This window comes from Macaca fascicularis, chromosome 15 (genome assembly GCF_037993035.2).
Source record: "Macaca fascicularis isolate 582-1 chromosome 15, T2T-MFA8v1.1".
In the NCBI taxonomy this organism is placed as follows: Eukaryota; Metazoa; Chordata; class Mammalia; order Primates; family Cercopithecidae; genus Macaca; species Macaca fascicularis.
The window spans coordinates 106762282-106785810 of NC_088389.1; the positions used below are offsets into that span (position 1 = coordinate 106762282).

The window sequence follows — 23529 nt, forward strand, 5'->3', positions numbered from 1 at the left end:
GAGAACCAAATGAGGCAAAAGTACTTTGACATTACAGAGTGTGATATAAGCAGAAGGCGGTAATATGATGATGCACAACATGACCAATGAGAAACATCAGTTTTGCACAATATGTTGGAGAACATATTCCCATTTCTGGCTCCCCTCTCCCCTTCTAAGAGGACTTTTGAAATAAACCTAAATGATTTTTGCCTAGATTCATACAAAATTTAAAACCTGCAAGAAAGAATAGACACCCTAGGTGTCAGAAGGGAATACCAACGGTGAAAGTAGACAGAATCCATGAACACCTGAAGATGTTTGTTCCAAGAAAGGAATGAAATATAAAGTCACCTTTCTTCCACTTGCCATTGCTTGATAACCTTTAAGTATAATTGTGACTGTCAAGCAATGCAATATCAAGGGTAAAGGGTGATCCCCTGTGTGTGACCTGATGTCTCTGATTCATTCTGAGCTCACTCACATCTTGTCTTCCGATCTGGGGTGAAACATCAAATAAGTTAATGTTTCCATCCACATTAACTGATACGGAAAAAAAAAAGTTCTCAAAGCCATGTGATGGGAGGGCAAAAGGAGAAGTGAAGGCAACATCTCCCCACTTAGCAAGATACAGTGACCCCATGAAGGTCCCATGCTCACTTCACCTAATTTGTATGTGTTCATGATATACGGAAATTAACAGGCACTTTCTCATCTGATTTTCCATCTTTTCAATAAGGCATTCCAGGTAAAACTTTAGACCTTTAATTATAGTGATTTATTGTTAGTAGTAGATGATAAAACTTGGTAAGAAAGGCAGTAGAACAAAGGCAGTCATGATCTTTAAGTCAAGATGCTCTTCAAGAGTTAAAATGGTTTTTTGAGGTAAAAATTATGTAACAAATTGTTTCATGCTTACTAGGGCTTTGACAGTAATGACAGTATCCTTAAGAGAATAAGAAGTGATGCAATAAGAGGCAACTTTTTAAGTTATTAGTTTGTCTGCAGCCAATTTATATTAGATGACATCCAATTTCTTTTAAGTCATTGGTCTATAGATCAATTATGATTTACATAGTGGATTATCTTCTGGAAGTCTAGGAAAATATGCATCTTAGTAATATCGTGGGCATATGCAAGAGAGCTTAACAGATGACTGATTTTCCAATGAGTATTTATTACATAAGAATTGGCTAGTAAAATTCATGTGTAGGTGCATGTATGTTAGAGTGTAATATAATGAATATATTGTTTTTCTGGACTAAAATCTACTAAAGTTTTCTCCCCATGCTGAAAGTATTCTAAATGCTCATACTCTGTGTTTTGGTCTCTGAGCAAAAGCACATCTGAAACATAGACTTTTGTTTTTATGACTTTGATATTTAACTGACATCATAAACATACCTCTTGCTGACCACCCTTATAATTCTGTGGGAATTTAAAAAATGAATCTGGTTCATACCCTTGAACTTCAAACAGGTCATGATATCTATTGCTCTATAACTTGTTTTAAATCCATGGGAAAACACTGAGTCCCACTAAGATATAAAAATGTAAGATGACTGATACTTTTCTCGGGGTAGTGATCGTTGTCATCTGAAGAGAATGGGCTAGGGTGATTTAAATGTGGTTGAGCTAGCCGTTTGGACCATCAATTACAATATGCTGGAATGTGTTATTTAACTGTTACATAATGCATATGTATTGGCAGTAGAGTGAAGGTTCAGCTCAGATAATTTCACTCTCTTCCAAAAATGGTTCATATAATATGGTGTAAAGCAATGTACAGAAATCTTTATAAGCAGCCCTTTATAAGGAAATAGTCACTATATTATTCACTCAGGAACATTCACTATGTATTAATGATGCATGTAATCTGTGCAGGGCTTTTTTACATTGTTGGACTACAGAACCAAGTTAGCTCTTCCATATTTTAATAATATGGTAGAATAAATATTCAATTACATCTTTCCTAGTATAGTACAGGGAAGTATTCAGGGATTTTTTTTTTTTTTTTTTTTTTTGAGACAGGGTCTCACTGTTGCCCAGGCTGGAGTACAGTAGCATGAACACAGCTCACTGCATCCATGAACTCCTGGGCTCAAGTGATCCTCCAGCCTCAGCCTTCTGAGTACGTGGGACTGCAGGCACTTACCATTATGCCCAGCTAATTTTTGTTTGTTTGTTTGTTTGTTTGTTTGTTTGTAGAGTCAGGGTCTCAGCATGTTGCTTATTCTGGTCTCCAACTTCTGGGCTCGAGTGATCTTCCCAACTTGGCCCCCAAAAACTACAAGGATTACAGATATGAGCAACCATGTCCGACCCTAAGGGACTTTTTAGTGTATGGTTGAGTTGGCGGGACACCAAGAGAATATCTCTGAGAAAGTTCAAATCTATACGACTAGGCAGGTACATGCATTTTCGAGAGTGAGCAACCAACCTCATCTAGCCTGGAGCTATTTTTTAATAAGCTCAGGGCCTTGGTTCAGTGGGGTGAGTAAGGATTCTGTGTAAAACAGAACCCCTGAGATACCATCTACAGTACTTTAACTATATGGGAAAAGCAAAACCTACACACAGTGAGATAGAGGACATACTTGACTTTCCCAATCTGGGTAAGAGATGAGACAAGAGGAAAAATAAATAACTACACTTGTGTATATGAATTACTAACATCCTCATAGGATTTACACCTGTAATTCATATTACCTGTATGGCCCAAATTTTAAATGTGGAAGTGGCAAATTTAAATCTTCTTTGGATCAAGGAGCTTCCCCCTCAAGCCTCAAAGAATTCACAGAGATAAAAGCTCAAGCAATGTGGCCTCTAAATGGAAAATTCATAGCTACATGGGGAAAAAAATTGACATGAAAACAGAAGGACAGCAGACACAACAGTGGAATTAAATTCACAACTTTGGAATTATTAGATACAGCATACTGTGTAGGTATAAAGAATATTTTTGAAGTGTTTAAATCAAAAGAGACTATCAGAATTAACCAGGCAGATTTGAAAAGGAACTTCACAAAATGAAACTTTTAAGCCAGGCATGGTGGCACACACCTGTCGTCCCAGCTACTTGGGAAGCTGAGGTAGGAGAATCACTTGAGCCCAGGAGTTTGAGACCAGGCTGGGCAACTTGGTGAGACCCACCCCCACCTCCCCACATAGACAAAAAAAAAAAAAAAAAGAAGAAAAGAAAAGAAACGTATAATAATCTAAGTGAATAATGCAGTGAATAGATTAAATAGCAGATTAGTCGTGATTTAAGGTAGCATAAGTGAAATATAGAATTGAGCAAGTTACACAGAATACAGCCCAGAGAGAGAAGGTTATGGGAATCTGAAGGACAGGGTAACCTTTAAGGTGATGTGAGAATATCTGATGTATGCTTCATTAGGACTTCAATTTTTTTCTTGTAAATTTGTTTCTTTGTAGATTCTGGATCTTAGCCCTTTGTCAGATGGGTAGATTGCAAAAATTTTCTTCCATTCTCTAGGTTGCCTGTTCACTCTGATGGTAGTTTCTTTTGCTTTAGTTTAATTAGATCCCATTTGTCAATTTGTCTTTTGTTGCCATTGCTTTTGGTGTTTTAGTCATAAAATCCTTGCCCATGCCTATGTCCTGAATGGTATTGCCTAGGTTTTCTTCTAGGGTTTTTATGGTTTTAGGTCTAACATTTAAGTCTTTAATCCATCTTGAATTAATTTTTGTATAAAGTGTAAGGAAGGGATCTGGTTTCAGCTTTCTACATATGGCTAGCCAGTTTTCCCAGCACCGTTTATTAAATAGGGAATCCTTTCCCCATTTCTTTTTTTTTGTCAGGTTTGTCAAAAGACTTTGAAAAAGGAACTAGAGAAAGAAAGGCAGTTTTCAGAAAGTAAAGCTGAAAATTCTGAGGAATTAGACTTTATAACGACAGGTTTAAGAATCCCTCGAAAGAAATTTTTTAAATTCTAAAAGATTATAAATGTTTTAAATTTTTTTATCCTACAGAATAAAAAAAAAAAAACAGAGAAGCATCCGAGACAAATAGATTGCCCAAATACCTGATTTCTTACCAGAAACAATGCAAACTAGAAGACAGTGGAATGACACTTTTGAAGTGGGCTTACTCTAGAACTCTGTATCCTGTGCAATCATTTTTTAAGAAAAGTAAAAAGTTATTTTCTGAAGCCTTTCAAGAGCCAAAAGACTCTCTGAAAGGCCTTTTCACATTTGTAGAATAAATGCCCAGAATATTTATGAAATGTTCTTCAGAAAGAAATAAATGATCCAAGAGGGAAGCATGAGCTACAAAAAGAAACAGAGCAAAGAATGTACACTTGACCCTTGAACAACTCAGGAATTAGCCATGTTGACTCCATTCCATGCAGCTGAAAATCTGCATATATCTTTTAACTTCCCCCAAACTTAACTACTAATAGCTTACCGTTGACTGGAAGCCTTATTGATAAACATAAACAACTAATTAACACATATTTTGTATGTTACATGTATCATATACTATATTCTTACAATTAAACAAGCTAGAGAAAAGAAAATGTTATTAAGAGAATCATAAAGGAAAATTATTTTAGTATTCATTAAGTGGAAATGGATCGTCATAAAGATCTGCATCCTCATCACCTTCACATTGAATAGGCTGAGGAGGAAGGGGAAGGGTTGGTCTTGCAGTCTCGGGTGGCAGGGGTGGAAGAAAACCCATATATAAGTGGACCCAAGAAGTTCTCTGCTGTTCAGGGGTCAACTGTATTTGTAAATCTAGACAAACACTGTTCAAATTAGTAACTAATTAATTTCTAGGGTTAAAAAATCCAGGGTATCACTATAATCATAGGAAGCTTGTACATGGGTATAAGAGATGAGTAATCGGAGTTAAATCAGTCTAAAGTCTGTATTGTTTGGAAAAAGAGGATTGATAACTTTAGACTTTGTGTTGTTAGGTATTTGTGATCCAATACCTAGGATTGCCACTAAATAATAGAATGCATAACAACCAAGCTGATATAGGGAAAAAGGTTACAGAAATGAACATGAATATATCAGTAAACACAATTACTATAAATGGTCTTACTCTCTAGTTAAAGACTCATTGAACATCTAGTTTCAAAAAAGACCAAGTTATATTCTATTTATAAGAGATGTAACTAATATGAACATAGAGTATTTGAAAATAAAAAATATATGTATACAAATTAGTCACTAAATATCTGTTTTTAACTGCAAGAGCCATTCAGTGTTACTACATATTTATAAATGGTGTGTTTCATTAGAAAGATTAATAATTCCATTCTAAGTAAAACAAAATTGCAAAGCATATTAACAAACCAACAGTATAATAAATAAGCCTGATATGGTGGACACATAAAGAATAATTGGAGAATATCTATCATTTCTAAGCACATGGAACATTTATTAACATTGATCACAAACTCAGCCATTGGGTAAATCTCACAAAATCCAAAGAATTGGTTCATATAAATAATGTTATTTTATCACAAGTTAATCAGATTATTATTGATATCAAAAGTTAACTAATTACCCACATATATATTTAAATATCAAAACATACAAGTAATCCATGGGCCAAAAATAAACCAGAGCTGAATTTCAAAATAGAGGCCCTTATGGTTCAGTAGCACTGGGCATTAATTAATAATAGATACAATGAACTATAAGAACAGTAGTCTCATTAAAGAAATTACACATTCGAATAAAAATAACTTATGAAGCCTAATGAAGGATTATAGTTAATAATTGCTAGGTTTGGGAGAAAATTAATAGTTGAGCTTGGAGTTTCCAAAATAAATAGTTTTTCTTTTAAAAATTGATCATAGTTTACAATTGATTATAGTTTACAGTAATCTATTGTATATCTCAAATTATCTAAAAGAGAATAATTCAAATGTTTCTAACATAAAGAAAAGACAAATATTTAAGATGATAGATATCCCAATTACATTAAATTGATCTTTACAAATTATGTGAATGTATTAAATTATCACATGTATACTGAAAATATGTACATCTCATATATCAATCTATAAAAATTTTGAAAAATGTTTTAAATTGATCATTTTTTGATGATTAAAATGATATAACCACATACCAGAATGGGAAGATAATTACTAGTACATCAAAATTATAGATCGTCTCTAATCCCATTGGTTTGGGAGGCTAAGATGTGAGATTCACTTGAGGCCAGAAGTTGGAGATAAACCTGAGTAACATAGCAAGACCCTGTCTCTACAAAAAAGTTTAAAAATTAGCCTGCTGTGGTGGTGCACACCTGTAGTCCCAGCTACTCAAGGGGCTGAGGTGATACAATTGCTTGAGCCCAGGAGTTTGAGGTTACAGTGAATTATGATCAAGCCACTGTACTCCAGCCTGGGTGGTAGAGCAAGAGCCTATCTCTTAAAAAAAAAAAAAAAAAAAAAAAATGAAATTGTGTATGACAACCCAAAATTGATATAAATAAGATTGTATGTTCCAAATATTAAATTTGGAAACTTTTGTGACAGATAGGACAGGAAGGAAATTAAGAAATTTGGGCAAAGGGCATGAAGAGGTTATTTACAAAGCAAGAAATAGAAATAGCTAATACATATTTGAAAAATATTCAACATCAAATATAAGGGGCAGGAGGAGGGAAACAACGAGATAACAGTTTTCATGTTGAATTGTCAAGGATGAAAGAGATTGAAAAACTCGTATGCAGGGGTGTGTGTACATGGGGTTTATCCAGATATTTTCTCCATATGTCATTCAGCTTGGCTTATGGCCTTTTTGTTTGCCATGCACAAAATTTAATTTTTTATAGTAATACTTTCTTGTTAAAAATGTTTGATTGGTACATAATCATTGTACATATTTATGGGTTATATATGGTATTTCAATATATGCATGCAATGTATAATGACCAAATAAGGGTAACTACGTTATCCATTGCCTTAAATATGTATCTTCATTCTGTGGGTAATTTTCCAAATCTTCTCTTCTAGCTATTTTGAAATATACAATAAGTTATCATTAACTATTATCATTCTACTGTGCTATTGCCCACTAGACCTTATTCCTTCTATTTAACTGTATTTTTGTACCCATTCCCCAACTACTCCTCATCCCCCACACTGTCCTACCCTTCCCAGCCTCTCTTAACTATCATTCTACTCTACCTTCATGATCAGGTTTTTTAGCTTTCACGTATGTGTGAGAGCATGCATGAGATATTTGTCTTTCTGCTCCTGGCTGATGTCACTTAACATAATGACCTCCGGTTCCATCCATGCTAAGAATGTCAGGATTTAATTTTTTTTTTTTTTTTTTTTTTGAGACAGAGTGTTGCTCTGTCAGCCAGCCTGGAGTACAGTGGCATGATCATGGTTCTCTGCAGCCTTGATCTCTTGGGCTTAAGTGATTCTCCCACCTCAGCCTCCTGAGTCTCTGGGACAACAGGTGTGCACCACCACACCTGGCTACTGGCTAATTTCTTTTTTATTTTTGTAGAGACGCAGTCTTCCTATCTTGCCTAGCCTAGCTTTGAACTCCTGGGCTCAAGTAATCCTCCTGACTTGGCCTCCCAAAGTGTTGGGATTACAGGCATGAGCCACCGCATCTGGCCAGGATTTCATTCTGTTTTATGGCTAATATTCCATTGTGTACATATACCACATTTTCTTATTCATTCACCTGTTGATGGACACTTATCTTGGCTATTGTGAATAGTGCTGCAGTAAACATAAGTGTGCAGATATCTTTTCAATAGGCTGACTTCCTTTATTTTGGATATATACCCAGCCATGAGATTGCTGGATGATAAGCTAGATCTATGTTTAGGTTTTGCAGGACCCGCCATACTGTTTTCTCTAGTGGCTATACTAATTTACATTCCCACCAGCAGTGTTCTCTTTTCACTGCATTCTCGCCAGCATTTGTTATTTTCTGTCTTTTTGATAATAGTCACCTTAACCAGGGTAAGATATCTCACTGTGGCTCCAATTTTCATTTCCCAGATGATTAGTGATGTTGAGCATTTTTTTCACATACCCGTAGTCCAATTATATGTCTTCTTTTGTGAAATGTGTATTCAAATCATTTGCCCATTTTAAAATTGGATTACTTGGCTTTTTGCTATTGAATTACTTATACATTCAGTTTATTAATCCCTGGTCAGAGAGTTTGCCGGTATTTTCTCTCGTTATGTGAGTTGTCTTTTCCCTCTGTTAATTGCTTCCTTTGCTTTGTGGAAGGTTTTTAGCTTTATATAATCACATGTGTCTATTTTTGCTTTTGTTGCTTGAGCTTTTGAGGTGTTACTCAAAAAAAATCTCTGCCCAGACCAATGTCCCAAAGCATTTCTTCAATATTTTCTTCTAGTAGTTTCATAGTTTCAGGTCTTACGTTTTAATTTGATTTCCATATAGGGTGAGAGGTGAGTGGAGGGGGGTGCGTAATAGTTTCATTCTTTTACATATGATATCCAGATTTCCCAGCATTATTTATGAAAGACCCTCTTCTTTCCCCAGTATGTGTTCTTGACACCTTTGTCAGAAATGAGTTGGCTGTATATGCATAGATTTATTTCTGTGTTCTCTATTCTGTTCTGTTGGTTTATGCTAGTACCATGCTGTTTTGGTTTCTACAACTTTTAGTATATTTTAAAGTCTGCAGCTTTGTTATTTTGCTTGGGATTGTTTTGGCTATTTGGAATATTTTGTGGTTTCATATGAATTGTAGGATTTTTTTTTTTCCACTTCTGTGAAGAATGTCGTTGGTATTTTGACAGGGATTGCATTGAATCTGTAGATTGCTTTGGGTAGTATGAACATTTTAACAATACTAATTCTTTCAGTCCAGGAGCATGGAACATCTCTTCATTTGTTTGTGTTCTCTTCAATTTCTTTGATCTGTTTTTTATAGTTTTCATTGTGTAGTAATTGTTTCGATCTTGCAACTTTTATGAGTTTTGGTTATATTACTTTTGTGTGCTGTTAACAATTTGACAACATACTGTCTACTCTTTGATCCAGTAATTCTACTTTTAGGAATTCATCCCAAGCCATAAAATGATATCTGTACTCAAGATTGCTCTTCATATTGTTGTTAATATTAGTGAATAACTGAGCAAAGTTGCAGGAAAAGAGGACTTGTTAAAAAGCTTATGGTGTGTGTATATATTGACAGATACACACTTCACAAACATTTTTATATATCATTTAAGGAATTATGTAGTACATTAATAACCATTAAGGTAATATATAGATTAATATTTATATAGAAAGATATGCATAATATTACTAAGTGAAAAAAGCAGTATATATCTCTTTTCTGTAAACTTGTATGTGTACCTTTCAGTTGTAAGCAGTAACTTGATTATAGTTGCACAGAGAGTAGTGGTCTGAGGCAGCTGTGCTGTGAAATTAAAAGCACTGAAATGGATTTGGGGACTTGAGTTTTAGTTACTGTTTTGCTAACTGTGCTACTCTCAACATACCTTTTCATATCTCTGGTCCTAGATGCCCTCTTCTCTAAAAACGAGGGAAGGGATGGGCATTTAACTTCACTAGCAATGACAGATAAACCATAGTGACTGTTACATCCCCCTTCTGCAGGCATGGCAGACGTTAGAGGTCAGTCTTAGTGTTCTTTCTCTGGGCTCAGTCACACTTTAGAATTCTTCTCAGCACACAGTTTTAGGCCACCGTTTCTAAGCAAATTGTACTTTATACTGAAAACTTCTTTGCCGTCCTTAAAAGAGGATCTTAGAAGTTCTTTCAGCTAAAAGATTTCTCTGATCAAGGCACAAAATTATTGTGACAAGAAATAACAGAGAATGTTTTTTCGGTAAATGTATTTTTTTTAATTTTCTAGTATCCACATTTCTTTTAAAAAGGTGAAAACAAGTAAAATAAGTGTGGATGACATATTTTATTAAATAAAATATTTTAACATGTATCTGGTATAAAACAATGATTAATAAGATATTTTACCTTTTCATTTTTGCATACAAAATCTTTGAAATCCAGTGTTTATTTAAAGCACATCACATTTCAGCTAATAAACTGTATTGGAAATACTTGATCTGTATTTAAATTTACAATTTAAAAAGCAGATTCTCATACCCATCTTAAGTTTTCTAATAATTGATTTGAGTATTAGTTCTTAAGCTTAAATAAAAAATTGAGATGAGGTTGCAGTAGTCACATTTCAAACATCTGGTAGCACATATATCCGGTGACCACTATGCGGATCAGTAGATGTTTGGGGGATATAGAAACAGAGTTTTTCTAACTTTTATCCTTCAAGGAGATTGTCCGGTTGGGAAAGCAAGATATCCAAAATAAACATGTCAAGAATATAATCCAGAACGGTCTAATTAAGTGCTAGAAGTTTGCCATGGACAGACAAAGTGCTACTTGGGAAGGAAGTTCCAGAAACACCACAGCTGGGTACATTCTTCACCACTCTGAGTGGTGGCAGTGATGCGTTGGCTTTGTGAGAACGGTGCTTGTCTTACTTTAGAAAGTGTGTGTGTTCTGCCTGCAGGCACGGGACTCGCTGTGCTGGGGAAGTGGCAGCCGCTGCAAACAATTCGCACTGCACAGTCGGAATTGCTTTCAACGCCAAGATCGGAGGTACGGGAAACCAACTTACGTGGATGTAGAAATGCACCAGTTAGCTCTTTGGCTGACTGGCTTTCAGAATCCTTTTTAAATGGAGGTTAAACGATTGGGCATATCTTTACGTAATAGTGTTCAACTATTGCTGGCCCCAACATGGCCATGTTAGCAGGCGCTGTTAAATGTATTTAGTTAAAGACTTCTGAAGCAGTCACCCTAAACTATTGTAAACACTTTTCTTTTAAACAGACTTGAAAAAATGTTATCTAGTAGTGAAGTTGGGGGTCATTGACATTTGTACCAAAATGCTACAATTGGTGCCTGGGTCAGAAAGAACTAATCATATAAACATTAGGCCATAATACCTCTATGGAAAGAAGCATTTTGTAATTCTCTCAAAGTAAAAAAATCCTGGTTTTGTTTTTGTTTTTTTCCTTTGGCTTAGGCTTTTAAAAAGTTCCTTTTAATTGTAATTAAAATGATACATGGCAAAAATCTCCTTTTGTAGTCCCATAACATAGTGATACTATTTCTATGAATGATTCAGATTATATCTATATGCAGGCATGTGTATGTACAAACTCAATTATTATAAGGACCCAGCCAAAGCTGTATAAATTTAAGCATTAATAAAAGCAAATTCTTAACTTTCCCATTTGTAATCATCTTTGTAAGAAACAGCCCGGTGCCACAGCCACACACAAATGGGAAGAAAATATCGTAATACAGTCTACGTATCCTCATGATTTTATCGTTATGCCTGAAGGTATTCCCTAGGGGTCTCCTAAGGGCGTCATAAGATGAATGAAGCTCCTGGAACCAGGTTGACCTCCTTGTTTCCAATGCACTATTTGTTTTCAAGTGGGAAATAGTGTTGGAGCTAAAAAATTAAAATGACAATTCTGTCTGGGATAGGAATATGAATATAGAGTTTCCCTAACATGAAATATTTAAGGTATACAATAATAGAACTAAGAAAAGGCTTTCTGAATCTACCTTGAATATCAGTCCACAGTGCATTTGATCTCTTTCCTTTTTCTACCCCTGAATTCTTATGAGTATGATAGTTTGTTAAGCAGTAATTAATTAGCGGGGAGCATCTGCTATTTATTAAGCACAATGCATATGAAAGAGCTAAAGAAAAGAGGCAAAGAAAAAAATTCTTCATTCCCTGAAGAACGATGAGAGTTCTGGAGGCCCCTCATGATCCCAAGAGAATGAGATCAGAGGCTGCCAGGTCAGCCCTTCTCATGGTCCAGGATATAGTCTCTCGCATACACAGACACACAGCTCCTGGTTCTTATCATTACTCTCCAGCAGAAACCCAGAAATCTTAATAATTTTGAAAAAATGAGACGATGAACTTGTGAACTCACAGATAAACCAATGACCTAGCTTACAGAACCTTATTTAAAAAAAAAAAAAAAAAGGAATGTATGGCAACAAATCAAAAATGTTCTAAAACAAGAACATTCTGAATAATAAATTTAACCCCCATACCCAAGGCATGAAGGCTTGGAGTTAAATGAGGGAAAAATAGCCTTTTATCTTTAAACTTAACAAAGTAAAAATCTTTTTTGTGAAATTTCTATTAGAAAATGAACATCACCCTCTAAGTATGATTTGCAAGCATTTTTTTGTGCATGACGTAGAAACTGAATTCAAGTGTTACGTCCTACTCTCCTGTTGGCATTTAGAACACTAGTGAGCTTATTTGGGGCAATTACTGTGTTTATTTCAGACCTCATTGTACCAATAAAATAGTTTCATTTTATGCTTTTCAATAGGAAGTAAGAGGATAGAGTCGTTCATCTTTCTTTGCTAAAAAACATGCAGGTGAATTTTGAATATTTAAATTAAATTAGCCCAGTGGTCACTCAGGATGCAGTACATTGAGATCATTATGTAGGGTTTTTTACTCACACAAAACAAACCATGGAAAAACTTTCCAATTTTCATTCCAAAATTTGTAATGGAACTTGTTCATAGCTTTCATTCTCCGCCTCTCCTGTTAACACACATCTCCATTAAAAATTCAAAAGTCTTGAGGAAAGACAGTCAAGAGACATTAACACCCAAATGTCTTTAGAGATACATGGAGGGGAATGAAATGTTGGCTAGATGTTAGATGACCATGGGAACTTATTTCCCTACTTTTTTGTAAAAAATTTTAAAGGATGAAGAGTCATATCTGTCATGGAATTTAAAATGGTTCAACCTAATATCTATATTTTTGGATTAAGAAAATGAGACAAAATGGTAACAGTTATTGAGTAGTGGCTATGTGTATGTATATGTTCATTCTTCATTCTTTCTATTTTTCCTTGTTTGCAAGTTTTATAGTTAAAAGTTAAACATTTTTTTAATGCACAAGGAAGATATAGTTACTTCAAGAATATTTTTATTTCTACCAGTATTCCCACCTCAACTCACATAATTCTATCTAAAGCTACTTGGTTTGGGGTTTTATTATTTAATCCCCGTTTGTTGATAACCAATAAAAACTTAAAATCCTACTGATGACGAGGTTTTCCGAAGGATTAAATTTGGCCTGTAAAAATATAATTTTTAAATGATACAGTGTTTCAGTGATGGCATTTAATTTAAGCTGAAGGAGAGATATGTTTACATAACAATTAGATGCTTGGTTGTGGTTGTTTTTATGAGCCTCCAAAATAAAAGGAAAAAGGAAAGCCTGACATTTGGCATAGAATTTATTTCTGAGTATCTTAGTGTCTCTTTTTGCAAAGTAGGGTTAATAATAAATTCGTATCTGTTTGATAGAAATATGCTTAAATGAAGATTAATAACTAAACATGGCTAAAATCCTTTGAGAATTATTTGAATTGTTGCATCCACAGAGATCATTCTCATTTGTTATTTGACATAAATAACTTAGCAAAAAAAGAAACATTAAGTTCCCATCAATCTTATGATTAGAGGCTAATATTAAATATGGAAGACATGAGACCATCCTACCTTGGCAGCTTTCCAAATAGTATATGACTGCTAAGGTTAGATAGAATGTTTTGTATCAATTAAGAACACAAGTTATTCAATAAAGAGTTTAAGGAAGATGAATTGCTTGAAGATCTCTTTGTCAAGTACTCACTCAAGAGAGGGATGCAAAGGGAGAGGCTGTGGCAGCTGTTAGAAGGAATGGAACCTTAGAAAAAGAAAATGATGGATTAAAAAACATTTTTAAGTTTTGCTCTTTTATATACAATGTGACATCCTTTCTGCCCAAGACACTGCCTGCAAAGTATACATTATCCTTTTGCTAGGGGAAGATATGCGCACTGAAGTGTTGATGAAAAATGTATTCTTCCCCCCGAGAATCCTGCAGCTGTGTTTTTGGAGTGTTGTGTAGTGAAGCCCTGTAAGGAACTAGTTCTCCTTTCTGTGTTGAAGGAGTGCGAATGCTGGACGGAGATGTCACGGACATGGTTGAAGCAAAATCAGTTAGCTTCAACCCCCAGCACGTGCACATTTACAGCGCCAGCTGGGGCCCGGATGATGATGGCAAGACTGTGGACGGACCAGCCCCCCTCACCCGGCAAGCCTTTGAAAACGGCGTTAGAATGGTAGGTTTTAAAAGCATGAAGGCTTATACTGTGTAGATGGGTGATGATTCTCATATGAAGAATCTATGGGTTTTTGGCTGCAGTCTAGAGAATTGGATGGAGCTCTTAGGCTGAGCCAGCAGGTAGGCTAATGGAAAGAGGTGGTGAACATTTGGGATTGTGAGTTATTTCTGTTCTGCCAGTGAACTAAGAGCTAGAGAGTTTCTTCTGAAGAAAACAGGTACATTACAGTGCTTAAATTCTTTCAAAGAAAATATATTAATACGTAAATCTTGCATTCAGAGAAATACATTCTTAGGACTGTGAAATTGAGTGAAGATAATTTAACACTCTCCAGGTAGTGAATAGATTGCCCCCAAGGGGCATCTCCCTTTTTTTAGTACTTTCCCTAGTTTCTCCCACCTCTGTCCCAGGACAATATTATTTGTGTTCCAGCTCCTGATCTCTACAACCAAGTAGCTTAATGCATCGTTCTTTTCCTTAATTGCACCAAAAAATTGATTGACCACTCTCCCCCAAAAAACTAACAATATAATCTAATGTAATAAAATGTCTATTTCAAATTACAGATCTTAAGAAATCCTGTCTTATTTAAATTAAATTTTGAAAATAAGGATACTAATCTTTGTAATCATGAAAGGAGGAGAGCTCCACCGAAAGTAATGTCTTTTTCTTATTCATGAATGGACCTTTGGGTGATTTAAAGCATACCGTTAGTCTTGTTCATTTAAGGCCATTATTGATCTGGCCCTAACCTCCCTTTTCTTCCTCCTCTGTTTTACTCCTTATAATGTAGACGTGCTCCACTCCTATCCAACAGCACAGAATGTTTTCCTTGTTCTTCCTACATAGTTCCCGTGCGCCATTCCCAAGTCCTCCCACTGTAAGCCCAAATCCTGTTTGACCATCAAGCCCCAGCTAAAAAAAGTTTACCTTTTCCCAGAAGCCTTCTCACTGCCCAAACTAGAATTAACTATAAACAGACCCTACCTGTGCTTTATATTCTTACTACTGTTACATAGAGTTCCTCTCATATTGTGCTTTATATCAGAGTTAGTTCTGGGTATATCTTCCATAGTAAATTGCGAGTTCCTAGAGAGCCGCCCTTGTGCTCTATACATCTTCATGGGCTTTGCAAAACCTAGACAGTGCATTGAATTCTAGTGAGTATTCAATAAAGTTGTTGAATCAAATTTAATTAACTACAAATGATGCTAACCACAGGGTTGTTAAATATCCAGCTCAGATATTTACAGTGGAATGCATTGTTGATTAATGTAATGTTGCAGCTGGAGTAAAAATGATTTGCCCACATCTCTGTGGGATTTTTGTTACAGTTTTAATAGAAGACTGAGCTAAGCTGTCTTCTAGTTATTCTGAAATAGACTGGAGGAGAAAATTATATACTTATTTTGTAGATACTTCCTAGCTGAAAGATAGTTCACGTTTGGTTAAAACATTCACTTTTTTAGCTCTTTGTCAATTTTCAGCTCTCTATATTACAGTCTTTTAAATCATAGGATAATGTTTTAACTCATTGTCTAGAAGTTTTCTTTCAAGGTGCCTTAACAACAAATGAACATATTCTGTGTAATCTGGTGATTTCATTGCTGAAGCCACAGACTACAAATTGCTATGATCTCTATGTTTTCAGTAGAATGATCATTCAAATTAAGTAAACCAAGCACTGTTCATATTTAATCATAAAACTGTATGTATATGGCTCTTATAATAAAGAGCAATCTGGACTTTCTCACTAATCTGAAAATATTTAAATTAGTAATACACATAACTTCATGAATGTGCATGTATATACAAAGAATGCCCCATATTCAATAGCTGGTTTTACTAACAGACTAGTAGGCATCTCACTGAAGCAGAACACATAAACCAACAATTTTCAAATTTATTTTTGCTGGGGAGTCTTTCATTCGATGGAAATCTTAACTGGAAGCTTACTGTGTAAAAAGTTAAAAATGTGGTACTTTGTTAAAAGAAGAGGAAAAAGAGGTTAAGATTAGAAACAAAATCATCTGAGAAAATTATTCAAACACATAGGAAGATTATATTTAGAAATAATTTGGAGGAAATTTACTTTATATTCATTATTAATTATGAAAGTAACTTATGCTTATTGTAACAGATTATACAAAAATGAGTGTAAAGATGAACTTAATAATAGATTTCCCCACCCAACTGGGTAACCACTGTTAAGAGTATAGGCTACATGTTTCCATACTCTTGTGTATATTAACATGCAAACAGGGATTATATACCTCTGCACATTACTACTTGCACCTAATGGTCTATCCTACACATCTTTCTGGGGCAACCCTTAAGAATAGAACTCATTTATTTTATTTGTTTCAAAATTTTTAGAATATAGAGCTATCATAATTAATTCAATATTCCATTGAAGATCTTCCAAGGTTTTACTTAGGGAAAAAAAGGAATTCAGTTTTAAATCAAACCATTTGCTTTTAGAGTTGAGGTAGTAACAAAAGAAATAGCTATCAATAAGAACAAACTGTTTTTTGGCTGATAGCATTGCACATCTTAATATGGAAAAACCGTGGTGATGCATTTAAATGTGATGAGGTCAACAAGATAGTGTTTTCATGTATTTAATACAAATAGGCTTTCGGGTTGGGCTAGGATTGAGTCCAATATTTGCCATTTACGTCTCTCTAAGCTTATATAGATCAAATTACCTCTCTGCTTCCATTTTCTTATCTAAGGTAGGGCACTAATAGTGATGTTATACTAACTAACAGAGATGTTATAAGTGTAAAATGAGATGATAATGCATATAAAACAGCTAGTATAATACCTGAAATATAATAAATGCATTTTATTTTTCAGAGAAAAGATCATGTCCTCCTACAAAGCTATTTAAATTTGTCTTCAGTCCATCATCCTTCTCTCCTATACCATTTCCACACTGCCTAGTTCCTGATAATTCCATTAAGTTACCTGTTGGGGTAGATTAAAAATAATATGATGCAGGCCTAGTGTGGTGGCTCATGCCTGTAATCCCAACACTTTGGGAGGCTAAGGTGGGCGGATCACCTGAGTTCAGGAGTTCGAGACCAGCCTGGCCACCATGGCAAAATCCCATATCTACTAAAAATACAAAGTTAGCCGGGTGTGGTGGTGGGTGCCTGTAATCGCAGCTACTTAAGAGGCTGAGGCAGGAGAATCCCTTGAACCCAAAGAGTGGAGGTTGCAGTGAGCCAGGATCGTGCCACTGCACTCCAGCCTGGGCAACAGAGTAAGACTCTGTCTCAATAAAATAATAATAATAATAATATGATGGAAGTCAACGTAGCCTTCCTGAGCTATGTAGTGTCATTTATTTTGTTCTTCCTATGTCTGTACGAAAGCTTCAATTTCACTTGCCTTTAAAGGCATATCTTCAATTTCAGTGAGATAGCCTCTGGATATACAAATTCAGTCTAGTTATTCGTGTTTGTAGTCCTGAATTTTGTTTGTATTTTCCCAAAGGATGTTCCTCTAAATATCTATTGATATATAATTTAATATTTTAAGCAGTGTATTTCTCTTTTCCAGGTTAAATAAATCTTTTTTATGAGGCATCAAGTGAGACAGGAAATTTTATATTCTTTGATAGTATTATCATTTGTATTTTTGTGTCACATACATTGTCAAACATAAAGAAAATAATTAAATAAAAACAATTGTATATTAGACTATAGGGTACAACAATGAAATAAAAAAGTGATTTATTGGCTTAATTACTTAAGGAATGAAGAAATAAATGAATGATAAAATAATTCCTTCGGTTAGCTAGCTGAAAACCTACACAGCAGCCTAAAGTCATTCTGGCCTATTGGGGTTTATCATCTACAAAAATGTAGGGATTGGAATTTATTTATTCATGATATTAAGCTTAGCCAACTCCCACTTTCTATATACTGTAGATAAAGGGGTCAAAAAGACATCTGCATCTTATATGTGATACATAAAAGTTTCTACATTCTAGCAACAAAACAAGAAACAAGGTAGAAACAATCAAGACTGTTTCAGCTGAGGGTAAGTGTAGGAATGAAAGTAAACTGATTTCTGCTGAGGGAAAGCACAGCTGCCTTAGTTAGGGAAGACAGAACATCTTCTTTGAGGAGGTTATATTTGAACAGAGACATAAATGATAACAAGCTAATCATATGAAGAACTATTATATGAAGAAGGAACAGAAAGAGCAAAGAACCCCAGGTAGGGAAAGATTTAGGTGTATTTCCAGAACACAATACTAATGTAGGTGTTGAGAGCAAGTTGGAACAGAAAGAGGGCAAAGGGAGATGTGTTGGAGGGGAAGGTGGGGGCCAGCTTACAGGGCTTTCTAAATGATGGTGGGCGTGTCAATTGTGTTCTGTTACAGGAAGCCATGAAAGACTTTAAACAGAATTGTGGCCTGACCTTATACAATTTTAAAAGATCACTACTATGTAAACAGTAACTGTATGTGGGGTGAGAGATGAAGAGGCATGACTGGAAGATTGAAGTGGTCCAGGAGAGTGTTGGATCAGGGTGGCAGCAGCGTCAAGACCTTCAAAGAGATCAGGCAGCAATAGATAAGCCCAAGTATCGAAAGATTTTCACAGAGGAAATAAATATGTTTTGCTCAGGGAGTCCAAGTATTGATTGCATCCATTATTTCTGCAAGCTAATCAAAAAATGTAGCAAATATTGAATTTCAAAATGCTCCCTATTTGTTTACTATAAGATAAGCATTTGGCTCAAAGAATGTAATACTGTTTTCAAAGACTTTAACAAAATCAGAATTGATTCAATTTATAGCCCCTTTAGAATTAATGTGGCAAAATTACATTAGAGAAACAGTGTTAAATAAACCATGTCACAGTTGACAACTTGCTCTTTCTTCTAAGGAATGCATTTTATTTGATGCTAAGGAGCTATAAAATTAAGTGCAAGAGTTAGAGTTATATACTTTGGGCTGTATACAATTAATAGTAATAATAATAGCAACATGAATATTTAACATTTTGTTCAGTTTATTATACTGTAGTCATCTTCTAGGACTTAAATGATAACATTTAATCTTCATGATCTCAAAAGATAGGTACTGTTCTTCCCAATTTATAGAGAGGAAAAACAGAAATTCCCCGTAGCCAAGAAGACAAAACATAGGCTTCAAAAAAATCTGGTAAATTCTGTTACATGTTGTCATTTTGATTTTATTTGGCACACCAGACCTTCCGCCTTTATCTGTGGCCACATACTCTAGCTTTTCTTCTGTTACTATGATGAATTAATTGTTCATCTTCTACCTAAGGCCACCTCCTCCATTTGTTCACTGGACCCTATCCCATGTCGCCCTATCAAAGACCTCCTCAAAAAATTGTTTTATCTTCAAAATTTCTCTCTCAGCTCTATTATTACCTTCAATATACATTTGTACTGTTCATTCTCCTGTCTTAAAGAACGAGAGGAGACTCCCTCTTTGGTCTTTTTAAAAATAATCTCAACTTTATTTTAGATTCAGGGTTACATGTGCAGGTTTGTTACATGGGTAAATTGTGTGATGCTGAGGCTCACCGAGGTAGTGAGCATAGTCCCCAGCAGATAGTTTTTCAACCCATCCACCCCTTCCTCTCCCCTCTCCCCATAGTCTGCAGTGTCTGTTGTTCCCATCATTATGTCCATGAGTACCCAATGTTTAACTCCCACTCATAAGTGAGAGCATGCAGTATTTGATTTTCTGTCCCTGTGTTAATTTGCTTAGGATAATGGCCTCCAACTGCATCCATGTTGCTGCAAAGGACATGGTTTTATTCTTTTTCATAGCTGTGTAGTATTCCATGGTATATGTCTACCACATTTTCTTTATCCAATCCACCATTGATTGGGCACCTAGGTTGATTCCATGTCTTCACTATTGTGAATACCACTACAATGAGCATATGAGTGCTTGTGTCTTTTTGGTAGAACAATTTATTTGCTTTTGGATATATGCCCAGTAATGGAATTGCTGGGTTGAATGGCAGCTCTGTTGTTGTTGGTTTTTTTTTTTTTTTTTTTTTTTTTTTTTTTTTTTTTGAGACAGAGTCTTGCTGTTTCGCCCAGGCTGGAGTGCAATGGCGCAATCTTGGTTCACTGCAAGCTCCACCACCTGGGTTCACGCCATTCTCCTGCCTCAGCCTCCCTAGTAGTTGGGACTACAGGTGCCCGCCACCATGCCTGGCTAATTTTTTGTATTTTCTTTTAGTAGAGACGGGGTTTCACCGTGTTAGCCAGAATGGTCTCGATTTCCTGACCTGGTGATCTGCCTGCCTCAGCCTCCCAAAATTCTGGGATTATAGGCATGAGCCACCACACCCGGCCTGTTTTAAGTTCTTTGAGAAGTCTCCAGACTGCTTTCCACAAATGGTATCTCGTTGTGGTTTTGATTTACATTTCTCTGATGATTAGTGATGTGGAAAATTTTTTCATGTTTGTTGTCTGCTTGTGTGTCTTCTATTGAGAAGTGTCTGTTCATGTCTTTTGCACATTTATTAATCAGGTTGTTTGTTTTTTGATTGTTGAATTATTTAAGTTCCTTATAGATCCTCGATATTAGACTTTTGTTGGATGTGTAATTTGTGAATATGTTCTCCCATTCTGTAGGTTATCTATTTATTGATAGTTTCTTTTGCTGTGCAGAAGGTTTTTAGTTTAATTAGATCCAACTTGTCAACTTTTCTTTCTGTTACAATTGCTTTTGAGAACCTGGTCACAAATTCTTTCCCAAGACCCATATCCAAAATGGCATTTTCTAGATTTTCCTCTAGGATTGTTATAGTTTGAGTCTTACATTAAATCTTTAATTCATCCTGAGTTAATTTTTGTGTAGGGTGAAATGTAGGGGTCCAGCTTCATTCTTCTGTATAAGGCTAGCTAGTTATCCCAGCACCATTTATTGACTAGGGAGTCCTTTCTTTGTTACTTATCCCAGGGCCATTTACTGGGATAAGTAGAGATAATACTGGGATAATAGAGAAAGAATAAGGAGTCCTTTCTCTATTGCTATTTTTTGGTTGACTTTGTTGAAAATCAGATTGCTGTAGATGTGTGGCTTCATTTCGGGATTCTCTATTATATTCTGTTGGTCTACATGTCTGTTTCTGTACCAATACTGTACTGTTTTGGTTACTGCAGCCTTTTAGTATAGTTTATATCAAGTAATGTAATGCCTCTGGCTTTGTTCTTTTTGCTTAGGATCACTTTGACCATTCGGACTCTCTTGTGGTTCCATGTGAATTTTAGAATAGTTTTTACTAGTTCTGTGAAAGATGTTAGGAAAAGCATTGAATCTATAGATTTCTCTGGGCAGTATGGCCATTTTAACAATATTGATTCTTCCAATTCATGAGCATGGAATGTTTTTTTCCATTTGTTTGTATCATCTCTGATTTCTTTTAGCAGTGTTTTCCTGTTCTTCTTGTAGACATCTTGCACCTCCTGGGTTAGACGTATCCTTAGGTATTTATTATGTGTGTGTAGCTATTGTGGGTGGATTGCATTTTTTTAAAAATTGAGATGGAGTTCACTCTGTCACCCAGGGTGGAGTGCAGTGGCGTGCATGATCTTGGCTCACTGCAACCTCCACCTCCCAAGTTCAAATGGTTCTCCTGCCTCAGACTCCCAAGTAGCTGGGACTACAGGTGCACACTACCATGCCCAGCTAATTTTTGTATTTTTAATAGAGATGGGGTTTCACCATGTTGGCCAGCCTGGTCTCAAACTCCTGACCTCAGGTGATCTGCCTGCCTTGGACTCCCAAAGTGCTGGGATTACAGGCATGAGCCACTGCACCCAGCCGGATTGCATTCTTTATTTGGCTCTCAACTTGAGCATTATTGGTGTATAGAAATGCTACTGATTTTCATACATTGGTTTTATATCTTGGAACCTCACTGAAATTGTTTATTGGTTTCAGGAGCCATTCAGTGGAGTCAAGGGTTTTTCAAGTATAGAATCATATCATCAGCAAAGAGAAATAGTTTGACTTCTTTTCCTATTTGGATGCTTTTTATTTCTTTCTCTTGTCTGATTGCTTTGGCAAGGACTTCCAGTACTGTGTTGAATAGGAGTGTTGAGAGTGGGCATTCCCTGTCTTATTTCAGTTCTCAAGGGGAATGGTTTCAGCTTTTGACTGTTTAGTGTGTTGTTGGCTATGAGTTTGTCATAGATGGCTCCTACTACTTTGAGGTAAATTCCTTTGATGCCTAGTCTGTTGAGGATTTTTGTTATGAAGGGATGTTGGATTATACTGAAATCTTTTTCTGTCTGTATTGAGTTAATCATGTAGGTTTTGCTTTTAATTATGTTTATGTGGTAAATCACATTTATTGATTTGCATGCGTTGAACCAGCCTTGCATCCCAACTTGATTGTGGTGTATTAGCTTTGATGTGCTGCTGGATTCGGTTTCTTATCTCCTCCCTAATACTGCCTCGTTTCTCCTTTTTTCCCCTGTAGAATGAAATTCTCTGAAGCTGTTGTCCCACCTTGCCATCCTCCAACTTTCGTTTTCCATTATCTCTTGAAGCCACTGCTTCAGGACTTCACCCCAGCAGTCCACTGAAGCTGCTTTTGACAAGGTCACAGTGACCCCTATATACAAAACCCCATGCTTCTCTGAGCTCTCATCTAACTTGTTTTTTTAAAAGGCTTCACTGGTTTTTCCTATATACAATATAACACACACGTACTCCAGCCCTTCAGAATCCCTTCTTTGCAATTATTATACCTCCTTCTATTGATTATTTCTACTGATCTCATTTTCTCTTCCATGCTTGTTCTACTGCACCCAAGTACCCACGATAGTGTCTGGCACTCAACAGGGGTTTAATGAAGAAAGGATGAATGAGTGAATGAATTTATAAATGACTTCCATGCCAATTTGATGCATGTACTGAGATAATTTACTTAAGGATCACACTGGTATTATTTTTGCTTAATATTCTAGAAATGTTATAAACATACATGGTATAGTGTGATGGTTAAAGTACCCAGGCCCTGGATTTGGAAATATGAATTCCAGTACTTTCGTATCATGTTCAAGTTAATTAGCCTCTCTGAGGATCAGTTTGTTTCTATATTAAAATGGAGCTAAATGCTAGTAAATGCTTTATAGTAATGTTGTGGTGATTTTATGATTAATTCCCATAAAATATTCAGCAGAGCTCCTGTAACAATGTAAAGTCTCTAAGTATGTTATGAATCTTAGTCATTATCACTATTTAAAATGGGCAAAGGTAATAAAAACAAAAAACTGACTAATCACGCAAAGTACCATAAAAAATTTTTATTGTTCTAAGTCTC

General features: G+C 35.6%; 1 protein-coding gene across 5 annotated transcripts in view; it reads left to right on the forward strand.

Annotated features, from left to right (window-relative positions):
• PCSK5 (proprotein convertase subtilisin/kexin type 5) overlaps nucleotides 1-23529 on the forward strand; it is a 465827-nt gene that overhangs the window by 167295 nt on the left and 275003 nt on the right. For all 5 annotated transcript variants that reach the window (XM_005581952.5, XM_005581953.5, XM_074017691.1 and 2 more), the window contains exons 6-7: nucleotides 10528-10616; nucleotides 14013-14185. In XM_005581952.5, coding sequence (XP_005582009.3) covers nucleotides 10528-10616; nucleotides 14013-14185 — 262 coding nt within the window. The remainder of the gene's footprint in view (nucleotides 1-10527; nucleotides 10617-14012; nucleotides 14186-23529) is intronic.